Raw genomic sequence first — 20,883 nt, forward strand, 5'->3', positions numbered from 1 at the left:
AGCCCAGTAATGAAATGTATCGCGAGGGATGTTTTTTATTCAGTGCAGTGTTTATTTAGGTCTGTTATGTCCTAGTCTCTTCTTACCCACACAATGTGTTTGTCTGTCTGTTATAAGGATCACACAAAAAGTACAAGACAGATTACCACGGAACTTGGTGGAAAGGTTTATAATGGGTCAGGGAAGAATCCATTAAATTATGGTGCAGATATGGATCAGAAGTGTGGATCCAGGAATTTTGTTAGACTCTCTTTGACGTTTAATAAGTTTAACAAATGTTTTCCTAATCTAGACACGCACACGTAAATGAATGTCCTCAGTCTGTGGAACCAGGCGTGACCTGATGGTTGTAAATTCTCTAACAGCAACTACTGTCATACATGGGTAAATATTGTGTCAGATTTTAAAATTAATTTCTTCCCTAATCGTATCTTATCTTGACTTACTGACTTCCTGTAAATCTCAGCCCTGCAACAGTTAGTGTCAGACACTTTGCTTTATTTTTAAACTCAATAGAATAAAACACATGAGTCTTGTCGTGTTGAACTGTGTAGTTATGAGTATTATTGGTTCTATTGTAGGAGACAGACGTTCATGGTTCCTCTCTGCTCCATTCACTGTTGCTGTGACTGACTGCCCCCCCCCATAGTTCTCTTTTTTCTGACCTTTGACCTCACAGATGCTTCCTGTTGCGTCTGTTTGTTTTGCCTCAGAGTCAGAACCATCACATCAGACATTACAAATCGAAAAAAAAAAAAAAATCTCTCTCGTCTTCCGGAAAACCTTCGGGCACTTCCACAGCTGTCCAGAAAAATAAAACAAAAAACAACAACTTCCGGTCACTTTCTTTTCTCAAAACAACCCGCTCTCATAATAAAATACACCCAAACATTGTTTCCAAGCACAAAACACCACAATGATGTAAAGAAACCCCACGTTGCTGCTATATTGAGCGAATAAAGCGAATTGTAGGCTTTTTATATTTAATCGCTCGCTCTTACTTTGAAGGCAGGAGCGGCTGGTTTCCGGAATAGCTGTCGCTAGCTAGCACAAATCGCTAACGCCTAGCTGACATCAGAGCGGCTCTGTTAGCGGTGTTGACAAGCGGCAGCATCGCGTCCGAAGAAGAGATTTAAAACCAGCTGCTGACTTTAAATCATTTCCCGGAGAAGCACAGCGGCCTCACACGAGCCCCTCGCCCGGTACGTGCGTGTTTTTTTGACTCAGTTATAAACATAAACAGCAGAGAAGCCAGGCCGTCGTCTCTGCGACCCCCCCTTCCCTCCTCCTCCCACCCCCAGTAGATGTGGTCAGGTACGGCCTTCCCCATGAAAACAACAGGGGGGGTTGTGAAGACAGACGTTAACACGGAGGTGTTAGTTAGCTGCTTTGTGTTGGTATGTTAAACACACTGAGGTCCAGAGAAAGCTGCTGCAGGAGCTGTGTGTGTGTGTGAGTAAGTGAGGGGGAGGGGTTGATGGGCCTCCTCTGTTATGTCAGCACGGTGCTCTCCTCTCTGATCCTCAATCAAGTGTTTTGTTTCTCTCTCGTTTGCTTCCTTCAGGGCACAGCCGTCTGGTTCGTCACTCTTCCCTCTGATGAACGAACCCCCCGGACGTCAGGTGGAAGATGGACGTGTCTTCCACTGTGTAGCTTCATCCTGTGAATCAGGGGTAGGATCCGTCGCTGCCACATGACCAGCTCATACCCGGTGCTCGACATGAAGCCCGTCAGCTATCAGAGCTTGCCGTCATCAGTGAGCGGGGGACACCAGGATCTGGCCCTGGATCGCGTGTTGAGCGCCCCCAAGGTGATGTATTGCGAGAAGTGCGGGTTCGCCTCCATGGACGTCGCCGTGTTCAAGAAGCACATGGTCGAGCACATGACAACAAGGTTTTACTGCTTCTACTGCAACGACGTCTCCTTCAGCGAGGCAGAGTTAAAAGTGCACCTGAAGCAGCACACGTCAAAGTATCCGTTCACGTGTCCTCACTGCGGACAGGGCTACATGCGGAGGCTGTGTCTTGTGAAGCACATTGAGCGTCTTCACAGTAAAAGCATCAGTCAAGGACCAGCAAAGCCCGGCATGACTTTAATTTCTCCCGTGCCTGTCTCCAGTGCCTTATCAAGCGTGTCCTCTGCTGATCCATCACCACCTAGGCCAACTGTTAAGGTGACAGTACCTGCCCTGAGTGCACCTGTTATCAGACTGGATAGAGATGAACAGAGAGGGAAAACACTGGACACTATTATATCGAATGCCGCTAATGGAAATACAGAACTTTTGTCTCCTTTGAATGGACTCATACAGCACAACAGGGCTCTAACTGTTTCTCTTCCGGAGGAGGTAACAATCCCTGCAGGCTGCTTGGTCGAACTTGTTGAGGTAAAAACTGTTAATGGGACAAAAGAGCTAAAACTGAGGCTCGTCTCTCAACAAGAAAACGAGTCTGTGATCAAAGATACAAGAACCACAGTTTGTCAGAGCACCACACTGGGAAAGCCTTTAACATCCACATTGAATCATCAGTCTCCCACAATGAAGACGGCAAGCATGGGGATGTGCACAGTAAACAGGAAGCAGTGTGAAACAAAGACGGTGAATGTGGAGCGTCCTGCTGTTGTCCCTGTCAGTATTTCCAAAAACCTCCTGAATCAATCGAGCAAAGAAAAGAGTGGATTCAAAAGAAAGTCACAAGAAATAATCAACCTGGAGTGTAACACAGTCATTCCAAATAAGATTCCCAAAACTATCCTCAGTCCTGTTAGAGAAGGGAATAGTGGGATGAGAGTTGCACAAAGAGAACCTCTAAATGCAGCTTCTCCCACGGTTATCTTGCCACGGCTTACCAACAGGTTGACTAGCACCCTGCATCCAGACAGCAAGGCGACAAGTGTTTCCCAGAGAGCAGCGGAGGAGAGGATGAATTTAATTCCAGAGCCTTCTAAGAGCATCCCAGCCCAGAGAGCAAGTGACACTAAAAGCCTCCCTCGAAATGGGTCGGTGGCTGTGAAGCTGGAACCAGGAGAGATCCACCTCAGGAACAACACTGCCACGAAGATAAAGAAAGAGGGGGTGGGCTTGAACCAGCAACATGTGACATCGGGGAGCGTTCCTTTGCCCGCAGCGTCCAAAGTGAAACCTCCAGCAATTTTATCATGTAAGGATAATGTTGTCCCAAATCAGTCTTTTCCAGCACACAGGACTCTAACTGAGCGCTCACAGGTCAAAACCTCTGTGCTTTCTAATCATACAAAGTCTAAGATCTCAGCTTGGACCCAGGAAGTGAGATCCCGTGAGAGAGCAGGAGAAGGAGAAGTGCCAGAACCTGAGAGCTTTCCAATAATTTCCTCTGTGTTTTCGTTAAGTCAACAACCAGGGGAGGTACAGGGCTCCATTCAGCCGCTGGTGATGGCTCTGCGTGGCATTGTGATGGATAAAAGCAACAGTTCTGGCAGTTCACATCCTCAAGGTCGCATCAAGATAATAAACGGATCAGAGCAGGTGAGGGAAGCGCCGACGTTGGGGTTCCGTGCTCAGGTGGATGTAAAGGATGGACCTGTCATCCTTGACCCTTTACCTACGGAGCGGTGTATTGACTCTGTGAAAGTAGAGGGGCATAAAGGCGTTCAGCATCCCCCGGCACTGACCAACCTCCACATTGAAGTCAAGGAGGAAAAGAATATTCCTACTCCTACAGACACGCTTACTTCAAAATCCGTGACGGATCAGGGATCTGTTTCTGAAATTCCAACATATGTAGACGCATCCGTGGGTACAAAAACTCTGCAGCAGGTGGACAAGACCGAGCATGACATCTCGAAGTTCCTCACTGTCTCTCTGAGGAGGGTACAAGTAGGAGTGTGGAAGAAAAACAGGAAAGGACTGAAACTAAGAATATCCAAATATAAGACTCATCTACCTGTAAGCAGTGTTGCTGACTGTGCAGTTATTTACCCGATGCCGCTGAAGGAGGACCAACTGGTGAAGAGACCGGGCCCCAACCAGCCCGTGGTGGTGCTCAACCACCCGAAGCCCCGGGCCCCCGTTCAGGGACTGAGGGCGGACACTATCGCCAACACAGGAGCTTCTGAGGTGGTTCCGAAATGCCAAATCTTAAAAATGAGGCTGAGCAAAGTGGTGGGGCAGAAATACGAGGTGATGGGGTGCACTGTCCGAGTCTTTCCATGAGTTTAGCTGACAAAGTTTCAAGAAGTGTACATTTATAAAGAAAAGACTAGTATTACGATGGGAAAACACTGATTTAAATTCATGATGTTATATGTTTGTCTGTATAGGCATGGGATATGGATTGTTGAAGTGCAATGCAGCTGTGACAGCTTTGGGGTGTTGGGACCATCTGCTGTAGTAGATTCAGTCAGTAATACACAGATGTTAAGAACTGTCTAAGACGGTTGAGAAAACAGTAGATCTGCCAGAGTCGAGGCATAAGCGCATGCTGTTTATTTAAAATATCTTAATTTATTTTTTTAGTTGGGTAGGTAATGTCTCGTGGTTCTTGCGGCCCCTTTAAGATGCGACTTGAAGTAGTGGTACGTGCAGCACACCTTAGACGAGTCTTTCAGAAAATAGTGCCATATACAGTATAATCAAAGCCATGAGTTTTGACATTTTTAATGATGAAAAAAAAATCAGTGGGTGACAAAAGGGATTATCAAGTCTTTGTGAAATCATGTGGGGCAAAGTAATACGCAGCTCACAAAATTATACATCGATTAAGGTTTTATTCAAGTATTAATTCCTCTTTTTCTGTTTTTAGTTTTCACATTAACCGAGCAGTACAAAAGGAAAACAGAATCCCTTTACTGTCGTCGTGAATCAACACTACATATACAAACAGAGCACTTCACAGGCCTGTAAAATGGCCCCATTTCTGCAATTGCGTCAATAGCATTCAAATATTCCACATTTCTGTACTAATAATTTTGTAACTGGTCAGCAACTGGGTCACTACATTTCATTCAAAGTTGCCTAAAAAATGTGGTTGTCCTTGAAATGGCGGTCAGTGTTTTTTAATGTGCAGCTCTCTGCATATTTGTATACATGCCGGGCTGGTTTCTTGTTTGGTGGTGGGTTCAGGCACTCTTTGCAAACTTGTATTTGGCAAGTGCAACATGAGCATGTCATATTTTTCAAACAGCCATCAAGTCCATTTCATGCAAAGTGCCCTGTTTTCCAGTACTTTGCTGATCATTCTTGATGACAAAACTGAATGTTTTTGACTTTCTCAGAGCCAGAGTCCTTGAATGCACCGTTTCTGTGAGGCCGTAGCCTAAAAGTCACTAATACACGTCCCATCAGCCCTCACCTCAAAGCTACAGCCCCAGAATGTATGAACGCAAATTGTGTGACATCTGATAGAAGCCGACTTTTCTGTGACCCACTCGCTAACTTCTGGTCATAGTCTGCCTCAGCTGTGTGTGTTTCCCCGGCTGAAGACTTCACCCATGTGCAGTGAGAGCACAGGTCGTGTTTGTAAGAGTTTTGCGAAGGCAGCAGACACTGGCTTTAAAAAAAAAAAAAAAACTGGCCATCAGGACATGAAGAGGATTTCAACAAATACGATAAAGAGTGTTTCAGAAACAACCCCGCCTTTTTAAGGGAAAAAGTAAAAGTCCTAAAGAATCAATGTAAATGTTTATTTTAATGTTCAGTCTCATGTTAACCTGCACTTACTGATACTTATATACTTTTTTTAACATTTGCTGTGTGTGTTTTAATGAATCAGAATGTGTAATTATATCATAGTTTTGATTATTTGAGCTACTGCCCAAGAAATAAGTGTTAATTCCATGAAACCCGCTTGGTTCATCGTTTCTCACTCTGCAGTACAATTTGCTTGTAGACGTCAGTCAGAAAAAAACTGAGGAGGAGAAACAATGATTACAAGTGGAGGACACTAAACTTCCTTATGACTAAAGGTATATTTAATTCTAGTGCCGCGTAGATGCTCAGTGACTGTGGTGATTCTTGGGGCGCTCAGAACCTTTTTAGAATCTGTTGTCCAAAAACATCAAGAAGGCTGTTGGGATGTTCTGTCCTGATGCTCTGCAGATCTGCTTCTCTTCTTCACGGCAGCATCACTACACCTGTGTGTTCCTGTTCATACTGTAGTCATGATCTATGAGGTGCTAGACCTTCGATTGAATCTATTGGTTTTGGTCGCCCACAGATTTTATTGTGTATATACCTATGAATATAAAACGTGATGACATGTTAATTGCTCAGTAGGGAACAGCTAACGTTCCACTGCTTCTGTTGCAACGGCAGTGATGCTGTGCTTTATATTTCTCACATGTCAGCATGTGAAGCTGCCTCAGTCTCTGTTATTATATATAATGATTTTAAAGGTCCGTCTTTCTTTCTTTTTTTTTTGTCCTCATTTTTGTGGACATTTCCTCATGTTCCAGTTCAAGCAGTTTTTGGTTTTACTACATTCACTGTGTTTATCATCAGTGTGTTCTCGTGTTTTTATATATAAAAAAAAACAATTGTGTAACTTCTCCTTTTTCTATTAAAACTAAGTAAATATGATTTAAACTTTAAGGTGTTTGTGATCATGATGAAACGTGTCATTGTTTTCAAACAGGTTCTTAATGCATCAAGAGAAGCTCAGACCCACTAGTTTGACCAACAGCTCCTCCACACGATTGAGCCAAATAATAAAAACACAGGACACCCCTGATCTCATTACATTCATTTATTGACCTTAACATATACTTGAGAAATTTGAATACACTGTCCTAACCGGCTCATAATAAACTACAGTGTATATGTGACTGGATGAGATTCAGCACATCATCTCTGCCATGATGACGTATTACTGTAGGAGCTGGTCGATGTCCCTCCTCGTCACCGAATACGTCAGCACGCAGTTCTCTGGGTATTTACTTCCTGGTGTGTTTCTGCCACTAATGAGTACTATTGGGAAGATGGTGTGAAACTTGATGATGTCTGCCACAGAGTCGAACATCTGAGGACCAAACAAAGATGTCAGCTCCAGCACATATACAGTGTGTGAGATTAGTGCTTGTTGAATCTGCCTCACGAGGTTTTTTTTCCCACTCACATCATTTAATCGTTGTCCCGTTCCCAGAACGAACTTGCTGGTGCTCTCAATGAACCGAATCTTTACATTGTAAACCTTCTTCTCATGATACACAGACAACACCAAAGGTTCGCTGTCGAGGTTGATGGAACAGTCTCGTACCAGAAATGCACCGTCCTGAAGTCCGGAGTTACAACAAGAAGAAAGCTTTGTGTTATGTCTGACATTTTGGTTTCTACACAGCAGCTGATTCCTGAAAGTTAGTCTGTGTTCCTGATTTGTTTCTCACACAAAAACCTATGAAACCATGACCTTCCATCTGAACCTTTTCTAAGGGTTAATCAAACAAGCTATGACTTGTTAATTATTAAGCTTTGCAGACTGTGGTTGGCAGAAACAGATTTAAAAGTGATAATGATCTCAGGGACGCTGAGAGGAAGCTGATATTACACTCTAATATAAGATGCATAATCTTTGCATGGATTTGGATTGCCAATAGAATCGTTCTTTACACAACAACAGAACTTCGGGTAGTTAAACAAATCTGATGTTCGATTTTGAGGCATCAAATCCACTTTAACCAACTATTCAGATTTGTGATCCTTTCAGTTCTATCGTTATCGACATCGTGTTCTAAACTTCTGAGTCAGAGAGGCTGCACAGAAAATACCCTGAAATGAATTAACATTTTATTCTATTCATTTTGATTATACAAATAGTAAAGGTTAGTAGTAGAGTAGAGGTTGCTGCAGCTCCCTGAGCATTTCTACTCCCAGCGTCTCCTTATCCAACTCTCACCAAGAAAGACAATATGTGTATTTACCAAAATGTCAAACTGTTTGAAGACATTCCAATAATGTTTAGTGAATCCCGTACCTTGTTCACCAGATGTAAAGCATGCTCCGCGTCTGCTCGATTACAGGCCCCGACGTACCAGTCCTCACAACATGCCTGCCAGCAGAATAGAGTTCATCAAAATTACTTTCTCCATTATTTCATTGTTTTTAAAATCAAACTCGCACTTTTACCTGTTGAGGTTTTTCCTTTGCAACAAAGTCGTGTTGGTCAAAGTCTTCTTTAGTTTGAGGCCACTCATGGTGATAACGTCCCGACGGCCCCCTTTCTTTAAGCAGATGTTAATGAGGACTTATTTAATCAATCTGTGCGTGATGACACTGGTGAGCTGTAACATTACTCACCCAGATTCTGATGTGACCTAAAGAAAGGAGAAAAGCAAAGTGAAAAAAAACAAAGAAAATAAAAACAGTTCTGAAACATCAAGGACAAAAAATGAAAAGTAATAACATGAATAAATAAATAAATAAATTTAAAAATACAGTTTGCAACAGAAATGACTATTTCTGTATTTTTAGTCTACACATATTTATTTACTTATTTATACTTAATATGTAAGTTTTATGTTCTTCACACTAAAAAGTTAATTAAAATCTTACCTTATTTCTATTTCATGACTTTCCAGATCCAAAGAATAACTGTGGTTGTTGGGGGGGCCTGAAACAGTTGCTGGACTCTGTAGACCTAAAATCCCATAATTACACAACTGCCAATATGTTTTTCACCAAAATGATATCCTCTATTACATTACCTCTTACCTCCTGAACTCAACATTGCCTGTTAAAGTAATGAAAAGACAGATCGTTTCAAATAATATGACAAGATGGTTAAGTGATGTTGTATAGCCAGATTACAGGTTTTATAATGAAGAATAAAAAGTTAGTGTTGATCAACTACATTATTTCACAAGGACTTGAAATATAAATGGAATAAACAGAATGATTTAAAAAGGTCGCAGAAACAAAAGTGAGAAACAGAATTGACAGCAAAAGGACAAAAAAAACATTTCACTAAAATTGTGTTTGAAATTAAAGCTGCATTTATGACTACTTACTTTTTTAGTCGTCTTCTGTTGCCTGCTGAAATGAAACAAGTAAAAATAAAATCACAATGTGCTTTAATCCAGAAAACCTCTGTGCTTTTCTGTGATTACGTCTCTGACCAGCAGATGGTGCGACAGCTGCACAGTGTGAACTGAGCCGGCCTCCTCTCACCTCTCTACCATCCACATGTGGGACAGGGCCCCTAGGGCTGTGGTGAGCGTCAGGGGAATAAAACAACCACAGTGGAGACGTTCACCAGTAAAACTAAAGTCTCTCTGCGAGTTCTACCTCACATTAGTCTCAGTGGGATCATGAAACAGGACTCACCCTCTCCTGCAGGGTTGAGTCCATCCAGGACGGTGGTTTTCTAACTGCAGGGAGGAAGGTGGAAGTGATGGAGAACTCCTGGAAAAGCCAGACTTTAACTGTAAGTCTGTTTATAATCCACCTCTGAATATCTTGATAGTATTGAACAGTAAATTACCTCTGTGAGTGCTGAGGAAGGAAAAAGAGAGAAAACCATGAATGCAGAAAACAAACAGTCAATATGACCCTGTTGTACGGAGCACGTGTGTTTACCTGGTGTACTGGAGGCACAGGTGTGAATCTCTTATCTGTAGAAACAACATGTTAAATTAATATCTGGGATGTGACTGTGATATGGGTTTTTCCTATTTGTTGCTGTTACCTAATATGGTTTGTCTTCTGCCAGGCTTCAGATCTCTATTAACAGCAGGTCCTGTGATGCAAAAACACAATGCAGAACACGTAATATTTATATTTTGGATTCACAGACGCATCATCGACATTAGAAGTGTTCAGGGTAGAGTTTGTTAAAAAACGGACTTAAAGAATTAAATGCTTCAAAATCTACCGGGGTCAGGTGACAAAATGTATTTCTTTGTGGTATAGACACTCGTTTTTATTCAGTATTATAAAGTGAATATAAAGTTCTTATAAAGTATAATAAAGAATGTCTCTGTTCACCTGACAAATATTGAGAAGAGAATTAATCAGAGCTGCAGTTGTAAAAAGAATAATTGACAGTGAATACTTAAAGTGATAAATGATATAGGAATAGAATATTTAAAAAATACTAATTGAAAAGGAGAAACTGAAATATCTCTCTGAACAGCCGCTCTACCCTGCGTCTGCATCTCAGTTTCATTTTACCTGTCGTTTGTGGGATTTCTCTGGGCAGACGTCTGGGGAGGAAGATGGAGTTACCCTGATGATAACAATGATATAATTATATTAACAATAATGATATAAAAGGGAAAAACAAAAAGTATACCATATGCTACATGTAAATTTCACACTTGGATGCACACACAGTACATTGTACATGCTCGATAAATGTTATATATATATATATATATATATATATACAGTAAAATAATATTTACTTTTTTTTAAGTTGCTGATTTTGTTGAAGGTACAGGAGTGAAGCACATTAAGTCTCAGCAGATATTTATATATTTATATTCACTTGTGAAAATCAAACAGAAGTCTTACAGTGGAGAGGGAGGAGAGGCTCTGAGCTGATGATGACCTTGGAAAATCTCTGTCTGGAAACCAAAAGAAACTCATTCATCAGTGATGATGTTAGAATCGGTGCCAGTTAACAGTTTGGAGTTTGCATCGCTCTCGTAACTCAGCAGCACATTGAATTGATTACAGAGGAAGAGAACAACCACAAGTGTGAACACATTTAAAGGCCACATTCAGTACATGTAAAGTTACAGACGTGCAGCTGTGAGGCCCCTGGCCGGGGGCCACGTCCACCCAGCCAAGTAAATGGAGACCGTTCATGCTACACGCTTCCCTCCGTCAGCTCCTGGATAATTGTGATCTCCCGCAGTCTGACTCAGCCAACAGATGGCTCTGGAGACCCACTAGCTGATCAGGCTCACTCAGCAGGAGCTCCGTCTCTCAGATCCACACTGCTTTCATTCTCATCACAGTCTGTGTGTGTGTGTGTGTGTGTGTGTGTGTGTGTGTGTGTGTGTGTGTGTGTGTGTGTGTGTGTGTGTGTGCATATTCTCCAGAACATAGTAAGGAAAAAGTGAACATAGTCAACATCATTGTTTCAACCAGCAAACTCAGCAAGTTTAAACAAGTTTGTGACTCCCAGTTTATTCTTAGGCTCAAGTTATTTTAGTCTAATTCAGAACTATTTTTAAATGATGTGTGTTTTGTTTGAAGGCAGATGAAAATAATATTATTTCACTGGCCCTTATGTGTGCTGCACATTTTGTTTTAATTCGATATGACTATTTTGTTGTTGTTGCTACAACTGAGTGTTTCAGAAGCTTTAAGAGTCTTGTAAGTCTTTTAAGATCGTTTTACAATTTAAACGAAAGTATTAGATTAAAATAAATATTGAGGGTTAAACAGGAGGAGTGACATCCAACAAAGGTCAAAGGTCGGATTTACTTCTAAAAATTGTCCGAATGACTTGTTTTTGTGATTTATTGTTGTTGCCTGTACTAAAATAGAAAAACATTGCACACTGATAAAAAGCTGCTCATTCTAAAATGATACCGAATAAATGTATGGTTGGTTTATGCAATAATCATTTTTAGTGTTTGAGTGAAGACAAAGTAATAGATTTAATTAGGCTTTTGTTTTATTAAATGTCACCACATTTTATGTTGAAGTACCAGAAATTCTAAATTGAATTGAATTTAAATAGAACTTAAATCCAACAAAATAATATATAAGAATAAAAGACTAAATGAGCACGTGTAAAAAAACGTGTGTCAGCTTTTTCTTCTCTACCTGCGTACTCGAGTTCTTCAACAATTTGCCTGGCAGGAAGTATGCACACGTTCAGCACTTCCTCTTGGTCATCCACCACAGCGTACTCGGGCTCCGGCTCCAGGGTGTCCCTGTGGTAACCACATCTCTGATTTCTGTTTCTGCTGCGATCCTGTGGAGATTAAAGTGCAGCTGCCTCATACTGGAAACACAAAGTACGCAACAGACAACATTCACTAACCTGGGACTTAATGAAAACTTGCGTCTGGAGTTATGAGACTCCCCTTGTCAGATTCTCAACACTGAACTCATCAATAAACGACTGCTTTTGATAATTATCATTTATTCTATTCACTCACTTTCAGGATTCACTTTACAATAGGAATTCAACAAGGTCTGTAATGACCGAATATACAGTGATATATTCTGAGAGGACGTCTCATGTCCTCGACACTACACCGATAAGCACAGGAAGCGATAATGAGGTGTTGAAACATCACCCTCTGCTCATCTCTGGTAAGTCTTTATCTTCCAAGTTACACCGACACAAAGACACACACAGTGTTGAAGTGTTACACAAAAAAAACCCTGAATGTCTCTATGAATTTACCAGCGTTTGCTACAGTTCTGCACATGTGGCGAAGCTGCACAAATAGATGGGATTAGCATTAATACGTTATCGCTGGGTTCATCAGTCACGGCCAATCAAACCAGCTGCTCTGGTTTTTAATTTGAAGCTACATGGAAATGAATGTGTTGGTCCTGCTGGTGCACAACGACCATGAAGCATTAGTGTAACCCGAGGCAGAGCATCTCACCACAGGAAGGAAATGTTCGCTTTTGTTCGTCCGTTTTTTTGTGTCGTGACGATGCACAGTTTTTAAAAAGGCAATAATTTATATAATAACCACAGTAGGTGTAAATGATTTTCCAAATATATCCAGTTTATATAAAGTAAGTGTTGTTTAATTATTAAGAGAGAAATATAGGTTATAAAATATACTTTTGATTTATATGATATCATCTGTAACTGACTAAAGAAATAAACACCATGTGATGATTGAGACAAATGTTTAACATTTGATTTAAAATTATTAAAATATTACATTTTATAGATAGATCCTTTTTACGACATTAAACTGAATATCAGTTGTTTCTCAGAATATTTAACTTTAAGCTTTAACTGATTTATATTTGAGTTATTAAAAAAAGTGCCATAATGTCAGTGCATCAACATCATAGATTGGACAACATGACAAGTCCCACAACCAATTGTGTTTGTTTAAGTATATCAATCAAATCTGAGAGGACATAGCACATATATTTAACAACAGTCACGGAACCTTAGTTAACACTAAAACTGTGTATTTCCAGTGTGTGCGTGGCTTTTGTCTTTGTTAAAGAATTAGAAAATCACAAGGACATGGCACGAAAGATCTTTTCTGTGGTTCTGAAGAGTCAACGTAAGGTTCACCTTAACATTTAACATCACCTTTAATTGCTCTGTGCTGTGTTTCTGAAAACTGACTGGGAGCTTTTCAAAGAATTCAAAAGGACATGTTAAAACCCCCTGAATGTAAAAAGACAGCTTTTGTGCAGATGAACAATGATTCATCACTCTCAAATATTCATTATATTCATAAACACAAAAAGATGTTTATGTGCGCATTTCATCCCGAACAGAAAAAGCTCATACAAATAAAATGAGACTATAACTCTCCCTCAAAAAAGATGATGCATCAGTGTTATTCAGTGTGAATTTGAAAGATGATTATTGCATAAATTCACCAAAACAAAACAGAGAGAATAAATGATATAGAAATATGAATAAAAGGGATATTAATGCAACGCTGAGGAGAATCAGCGTCTGCACTGTGTTGTTCTTGCTGTGCACTAACAATGACAGATCCCAAACTGGCTCTTTACTCATTTCTGTGCTGAAAGGTAATTATCACGTGGCTCCAAACTCCACAAGTCCCCCCCCCCCGGGAACGTTCATGTGGAACCAGCAGGGAAACGCTGTGGACACGGCCGTCATAACTCACCATTATCACAGCTGACTCATGGCCGGTCCCTCTCTCGGCAGCTACAGAGGGGGTGAGACAAAAACAAAAACCATCGTTAGTTTTGGTGATACGCTGAAGACTGCAGCCTCTAAACACAGGTTTTATATGAAACTACACAGAGCTGTTTGTTTTCACAGGTTTAACATCCGGTGGAAATCCACTGAGAAACGAATATTTGAAATATATTTATTTATTTGTGACAGAATCACCTGGACTGTGAAATGATCCTTCTGCGACAGACAGAGCAACAGATGCTGTTTGAACAGCTTAAATAAATGATCAGATTGATTTGGTTCATCTTTCATCAATGAACAACATCCCTCTGAGCCTCAGTCACTTAATGATTTTCTGGAAATGATCTTTTATTTCTCAGTAAAATCTGGTGCGTGTTAGTTTTACACTACTGCTGCAAATATTCATATCAGACTTTAACTATTTGACTTTATAACACTAATTTTGATTTCCTCATCATTTGGCTCAACACTATTCAATAACAAAGCAACAACAACAATACACAAAATGTGTATCTATATAGGTTTGGGGGAACATGATGTACATTTTGGTTTGCCGAATCGTTTGTTTGCCAGTTTACCAATCAGTAAGAGGCAAGAAAAGGGGTTAGAAGCTCAGGGTCAGAGCTGATCAATCACGTTTTGATTGACAGCTTTTCTTTTTCTTTGAATCTCTATGGATGTGAAGGAAAGCAAAACAGGAAGCAGGAAGGAAACCGGCCCAAAATAGAAGTTCAGAAAGGCCCAGGGTAAGTGAAAATGCCAGAAGACATTACAAGCTACCGACTCACAGTCCCAACAGGCAGAGTCAGACTCAATATTGGATTTGGCACCGTGGTCCCACACTCAGCAGGGCTGCCTGTCTTCTTTGCTGAGCTTAGTTGGCCACGGGAAGTGGTGTTGGATGAAACGTGTAAAAAAAGACAGAGATAGAAACATGGGAGCGTCTGAGGTTGAGCAGTTAGTCTGGAAAACAAACTTCTGCCCCATGGAAATTAGGTGCAGAGGATTTGTGGCAACTCAAACCAACGAACTGCTGAAGGGTTTGTGGTTGAGAGTGAGCTCAGGCTGCGGACAGATGTGACACCAACTGGGTTCAAACTAGGAAATATCCTTTGATGTTGTTGATAATTGTCTAGTTGATGTGGATAAAAGTTTGTCTTAGTGTATTTATACACTGATTTTTAAATCAAGAACCAGGTTTCATTACATTTTCTCTCTTTTAAAAAAAATGCTAATTTAAGCTGCAAATTATGTGAAGCTGTTGAACGATAAGTGCTTGTCTTTGACTTTTGTCATTTTGTAAACACCCAGTTCACATCTGCAAATTCCACATGTTTTTAAATTAAAATATATACACTGAATTAAATCTAACAATCGAAAAGCAACTGAATTCTCGTTCTTTGTGATTCCCCTCTGTGACAGACAGACAATCTTTTATTATCTATTTGACACACCCGGGCGGCTTCTTTACGCCTCTGCTCCATCCTCCCGCTCACACCGACACAAACACATCCATTAAAAGTGACCTACCTTTTCAGAGGACTGGCACAACAAGCACATCAGTGAGTGAGTAACATCAATGTGTTACAGGAACAAGGAGAATAAAGGTTGCACGTGAACTCCTGGTCTGCTTCAAGTCTCTGAGACAAAGGTTTGCAACCCACTGCAGTCACCCGGAGTGACTTCCTGTGTGGCGAATAACTGGCCCAACAGCTGTGTGAGGTCTTCACTCTTCTTTTAAACAGCAAGAGGTTTGTTTCTCCCTCTGCACCCAGCCTCCGATTTCACAGGTTTTTCTACATTTGTCAGTGCAGAATGTGAATAAAATACTTTGAGGCACCGGGTGTTATACATTGTTGTTTAAAATGCCTGTGGAGCTCATTTCTGCATCAACCTCTTGACATTTGAAAAGGTTGTGATCAAGAGCTTGTTTCCTGTTACCTTTTGTCATACACAGTGTGTGTGTGTGTGTGTGTGTGTGTGTGTGTGTGTGTGTTTCTGTGTGTCTATTTATTCATGCAACAACTATGCAAAAATTTAAAAATCCAAAATATTATTCTCAGGCCCTGAGCGATTGTTCAGTAAAACTTGGCAAAAAAATGAATTTACCGGTGCTGCAGGTGTTTCTCTAAATTTGAGAAAGGGACATGGTGACATTTCAACTTCAGCTCTGTCAAGTGCAAAAAGAAGCACGGTGACATTTTCTCCTTTAATTAGATCAATCTCCTGGCTTCATTTATATATCAAACAAGAAGACGAACCCAATTCTAATTTGTGCCAATATTTTACTCAAGCTTAACCTTTGAAACTGATATTTCCTTCTGCTTAATATTTTCATCTTATACCACAAACAAATGTTAGATGCCTAACATGGTTTGTATCGGGGGCGGATCCAGGATTTTTTTTAAATCAGGGGTCATACAGGAACCCCAATTTACACAGAGGGGCCAATTATCTGTCCAACATCCATGCATTACTGATGCAGTCAGGTGCTTATGTTCTTGTTTACTGTTCGCTCTATAGCTTTGATTCAAAGCCACACATCACTGAATTTATAATGAACGTTATTTCTTGTTCAAGCACATTGTGTTCTTCAAAAAAGAAAACAAATGGTCATATTTAATGTTAGTATTGTTAAAAAGTGACTTTCCTTTTTATGACAGGGGAACTTCAAGGGCCAGGTGGATTTCCAGGGGTGGGGCCAGTGCCCCCTGGCCCCACCCCTGGATCTGCCCCTGTCTGTATTAACCAGAATGATGGTTGTATCCTATGCTGGGAAACGCTCACATAAAGCAAAACCGTGACAATCAGAGGCATTAAACTCCAGCTATTAGTCGACACATGAGAGCTGAAATGAGGCAGAAAATATGCTGAATCATGTTGAGAATATTTTCAGCATCGGCCATGAAGTTGGTTTTATTGGTCCGTGCAGGAGGAACACCGACAGCAGTTACAGATACAGAGATGAGCATCACTCACTCTTATTGTAAACCTTGCAGCCAGTGCAGGATATTATAAAGGGGACATTCTGCTTCTCTCTCAAGCCTTCAAAGATTGTGGTCTCAAAGGAATAAGCACTGCTCACCACACACTGCAGGTTATTCCTTTGAATTAAAGTATTATGAAATGTTTCTGGCAAAATTTCACAAAGGTCAAGAGGAACTTTGGTATTTTGCATTTACGTTGCAAAACCGATGATCATAGTAAAGGTTAGGACGACTTGCAGATCGACACGTTTGGTGACAGGAATGGAGCAGCGCTGTGGTGTTACTGTCTGCAGTGGGTTGGAGGCCAGATGCAGCTGAGCACAGGCGAACAAGGTCAGCCTCTCTCCTGTGGTTTCTTCTGCAATGGTATAGCCTGACTTCCTGTTAGAGATTTCCATCTAGCCTCTCATATTCTCACTGATGCTTATCTTGTGAGCCGCCAACGCCAACTCCCCGAACGTCTCTCTACACCTTGGCCCCCAGCGACAGCCCCATCAGCCTGTCAATCTGGCAGCTCATCCTGTGCCCTCCTCCCAGCAGCCAAAAAACCAGCCGTCGTCCCTCTTCTCTGTCCTGGACCTGTCACTAGGAAATAAGATCCAGAGCCGCAGCCTGCGGGGTGAGGAACATGGAGGATGGATATGGGGGATATGTGACAAAAATGCCAGGATGTTTATGGGTTGATATAATCCAAGTTTTTCATGCAGTCATGGGCGTTTCACTGGAGCTGAGGTCGTGTTTGATTCCTAAGTAGTTTTCATGTGATTGCAATCATAAACCACATCAAATAGCCTATGAAAAACTGCTGCTCCGCCTTTTAACAGAATCACCACAGAGTTAAGGCAAATCTGGCCACAAATTTCCTATGAATACATTTCCTGACTTTCACAAATTACTTTTTTTATATTTTTTATGTCACAGTTTTGTTTCCGGCTGAAACTGCTGGATTGGCATAAAAGTTTGTTCAGACAACAATTAAGTCTTTTTCATCCAGCGCCTTTATCTGCTTGAAGAATGTGACCAGAACTAACCAAGTAGTTTAAAACAAACCAAATCCCCATTAGCCTTAAACTTAACCTTAACCACATACTGCACCGGTCAGAGGACGTATTATAAACTTCACTTTTAAACACAAAAATGGCAGAAGCACTCGAATAAGCAACCATCACCATTCCCACTCCTGCACAGAAAGTTATATATCTACATACATATACATATAGATATATAGCACCTTTAATATCAGCATGTTAATGTCCGACACTGTAAACTGTTTAATTATTGGTGATTTACAGGCAATTCATTCAATTCATTTTTTCAAGTAGGGTACTGAAGTAACATCACAGGATGGAAATACAGCCCTAAATCTTGATAATAATTATAACATGGGTATAACATAAAGTGTGCGCTGAGTAATCGTCACATGAATGGAGGTGGATAGAGACACCTGAAGTGAAGTGGAGAGCTTTCTTATATATACCTAATATAGGCGTCCGAAAGTTTGAGAAATTCCTCTGACAAGCACTTTAGTTCAAGTACATAAAACCTTTCTAATACCGTTATATAGACCATCAGTTTTGCCACAGAAACATGATAAAGATAGGAAATGGCCCTAACAAATTTCAGGTTTTTATCCTCACTTTCAGGTGAAACTGTCCTGGTTGGAGTCTGTAGGTCTTATTCACCGTATGCTCAGCTGCAGCCTCGTCTACAGCTTATAAGAGAAGGATGAGATAAAGTCAGAGAGCCAGATAAGATCTGAGAGAGGGAGAGGGCAGGTAGTCTTGCCAGTCCGCTATCTATCTGATGAGAGTGTGATTCAGCAGCGTGAATAATTAAAGCTGGGAGCAGTGATAGGAATCTGTAGACGCCAGGCTCGGATAATACTGGACGGATATCGGGGGCCTCTGGTGCAGGGAGGTGGCGGCCGGGACGACATTAGTCACTGTGCCCGTGCCCCAGGCAGCCGTCAGGGCACCGAGCTGAAGGTCAGGAGATGATGGATGGACAGAGACCGGCGGTGGCTCGCCGCTGAAGTTGACTAGAAAACGAATGTCCTGTACATGAAATATTATCCCCACGGAGGAAGATACCTGATCTGATACTGCAGCAGCGTGTCATGGCTTTGTGAACTTTGTGAAAAGCTGCGGTCCATCAGCCTGAAATGCCGTTTGTGACAAGGAGATGTGGAATGAAAGATTTTTTCTTCTATTAGCCGAGGAAGCTAAAGTTGATGCTACATCATTATAAATACACTTTGAAGGGTCTAGAATATTTTTTGCATCGTCTGGTCTTTCTTGTTGAAGGGTCAGTGGCATTGTTTTTCTCATTCAGCAGATTTCTCAGACTTCTTTAGTAGCAGCTGCATAGAAATGAGCTCAGCCCTGAGCGTTGGGAGGAGGATGTTATTTTGAGAACCAGTCCTCTGCGATCTGCTGCAACCTCCCACTCAATGACTGTTATTACTAATAATAAAAATGGTAAAAATGTAAATTCATGTTTGTCTTGCAAATGATGCCGCACCAAATATAGACAAGTCGTGCATGCAGAAGTTGAAACAAGCCTTTGTATGAACCCGAGCATGAGTGTGATTTTACACTTTAGTCATCTCCATACAGCTACATTCATTATAATGGTAGCAGTGTGTCGCCCGAGCCTCCGCAACGCCAAGGAGCCCCGTATTCAGGTCAACTCACAGCCAGAACTATTCCTTGATTATTCCATATTTATCAGTCGTTCCCCCACTGTGGCATGGAGTCTCTGGAAGATGTGTCTGGGTGAGACGAGCTGTGGGCTAATGAGCTTCGTGCTAGCCTGCTGATTGTCGGGCTTCGAGCTGCGCTTCACCCTGCTCAGAAGTCACATTCAAATAATCATCTCACTCAGGCCGATGCAAGCCAGCAATGTAGGAGAGCAATGCTAATGTGGAGGCGTCGGCTGCCTTGTCGATATAACACCCAGAGTTAATCCAGAAAACACTCACAGGCTGCAGATGTGGTTCAGGACTCCAGTGGCAAACATGTTTTTCTTGCTGTGTAAGAAATATGTTTTGAATGGCTTTTGAAAGTTTGGATGTATTCAGTTATAAAGAAAAATTTTGGACACATAGTTCTAATTTTAATGAAAATTCAGCCAATGGTTGTCAAGACACTTCTCTCAAATGTCAACCAAAATCATCTGGTAACCACAAATGTGTGTATTAGATTTCAGTGTAATCCATCCAGTTCACCAGCCTGGTCTCAAGTTTGAACATTGACTCTTAAAAATAATCTTCAGTCATGTGTAAGAGGGCACGGCCTGTTCTCATACTGTGTTTAAAAAGATGCGTAACTCCAGTGTGGATGCTTTTATTTTTCAAAATACAATTTGTTGGAGTCCAATGTCAAAATAATGTGACACAGTCGCATTATTTTGACATTGGACATTGAAAACATTTTATTATTTTATTAGATTTCTTTTTGATGCAAATGTAATTTATTCGGTTGTGAGTTATGTGACAGAGACATTTAAACATACATGTGTATTATAAATTAGAATTAACTGAAATAATTCCGGGGAGATTTCATAATTCCAGTTTATCATCTGATCAAAAAGTCACAACACCACATATTTACATAGAACAAGATATAATTTCCTGAACATTTCATATTAAACATGCACCAATACTGAGAAGTGAAAAGTCTGAATGGTTAGGAATCTTTTTTCTGCAGCTCACGTGTTCATTTCCTGTTGATGTGGTGCACAGACACTAGAACAATTGTCCACAGTGCTCCACCTGTCTGTGGTGAGAGACACTGAGGGCACCAGCATGTGTTCTCTGTTAAAATAGATAAGTAAACACTGTGATATTTGGAATAACAAAGCATCTGTTATATCTGAGGGTGTAACGTTGTGTTATTGAAACACAGAATGGAGAGAGCTGGACATTTTTACTAATTTAAAGTTCTTAGTTCCTTCTCCACTTCCTACTCCGATCCAGAAATGAAGCCAACACATCCCGGATAAGAAAGCTGCCATCTTGTGCTTCAGATAAATTAATTTTAAATCAAAGTCTAAGATGTACTTTTAATGTAACGCATTCCCTGATTCAA

The 20,883-nt window shown here is 40.9% G+C and overlaps 2 protein-coding genes across 5 annotated transcripts; one reads left to right on the top strand and one right to left on the bottom strand.

Annotated features, from left to right (window-relative positions):
* The first annotated feature begins 1,049 nt into the window (after positions 1–1,049).
* On the top strand, positions 1,050–6,562 carry LOC109626798 (zinc finger protein 518B). The gene is made up of 2 exons (XM_020082964.2): positions 1,050–1,202; positions 1,565–6,562. The coding sequence occupies exon 2, from the start codon at positions 1,694–1,696 to the stop codon at positions 4,190–4,192; it is 2,499 nt and encodes an 832-aa protein (XP_019938523.1). The 5' UTR covers positions 1,050–1,202; positions 1,565–1,693; the 3' UTR covers positions 4,193–6,562.
* A 145-nt stretch (positions 6,563–6,707) lies between these two features.
* LOC109633775 (cytokine-dependent hematopoietic cell linker) lies at positions 6,708–15,606 on the bottom strand. Of its 4 annotated transcripts, XM_069531050.1 has the most exons (18): positions 15,339–15,483; positions 14,597–14,681; positions 13,774–13,814; positions 11,750–11,900; positions 10,484–10,536; positions 10,142–10,196; positions 9,657–9,707; positions 9,548–9,582; positions 9,453–9,463; positions 9,296–9,373; positions 8,980–9,004; positions 8,684–8,702; positions 8,525–8,609; positions 8,270–8,286; positions 8,099–8,193; positions 7,947–8,021; positions 7,092–7,247; positions 6,708–6,995 (listed from the first exon to the last, which is right to left on the bottom strand). In XM_069531050.1, exons 3-18 carry the CDS (start codon positions 13,774–13,776, stop codon positions 6,843–6,845), a joined length of 1,062 nt encoding a protein of 353 aa, XP_069387151.1. In that variant the 5' UTR covers positions 13,777–13,814; positions 14,597–14,681; positions 15,339–15,483; the 3' UTR covers positions 6,708–6,842. The 4 variants fall into 4 exon arrangements, with proteins under 4 accessions (XP_069387151.1, XP_069387150.1, XP_069387148.1 ...); XM_069531049.1 differs by having other exon boundaries at positions 8,980–9,001; positions 9,453–9,582; XM_069531047.1 differs by having other exon boundaries at positions 9,453–9,582.
* Positions 15,607–20,883: the final 5,277 nt, after the last annotated feature.

Source organism: Paralichthys olivaceus, chromosome 9, assembly GCF_024713975.1.
Source record: "Paralichthys olivaceus isolate ysfri-2021 chromosome 9, ASM2471397v2, whole genome shotgun sequence".
Taxonomy (NCBI): Eukaryota; Metazoa; Chordata; class Actinopteri; order Pleuronectiformes; family Paralichthyidae; genus Paralichthys; species Paralichthys olivaceus.

What these genes read in the sequence shown, in the direction of transcription:
- LOC109626798 (XM_020082964.2), top strand. Translation starts at nt 1,694, where the DNA reads ATGACCAGCTCATACCCGGTGCTCGACATGAAGCCCGTCAGCTATCAG.
- LOC109633775 (XM_069531048.1), bottom strand. An exon ending in AGAAATCCCACAAACGACAG is followed by an intron (nt 9,708 to 10,141) that starts GTAAAATGAAAC and finishes TTTGCATCACAG; the next exon opens with GACCTGCTGTTAATAGAGAT. An exon ending in CAGAAGACAAACCATATTAG is followed by an intron (nt 9,583 to 9,656) that starts GTAACAGCAACA and finishes TTGTTTCTACAG; the next exon opens with ATAAGAGATTCACACCTGTG.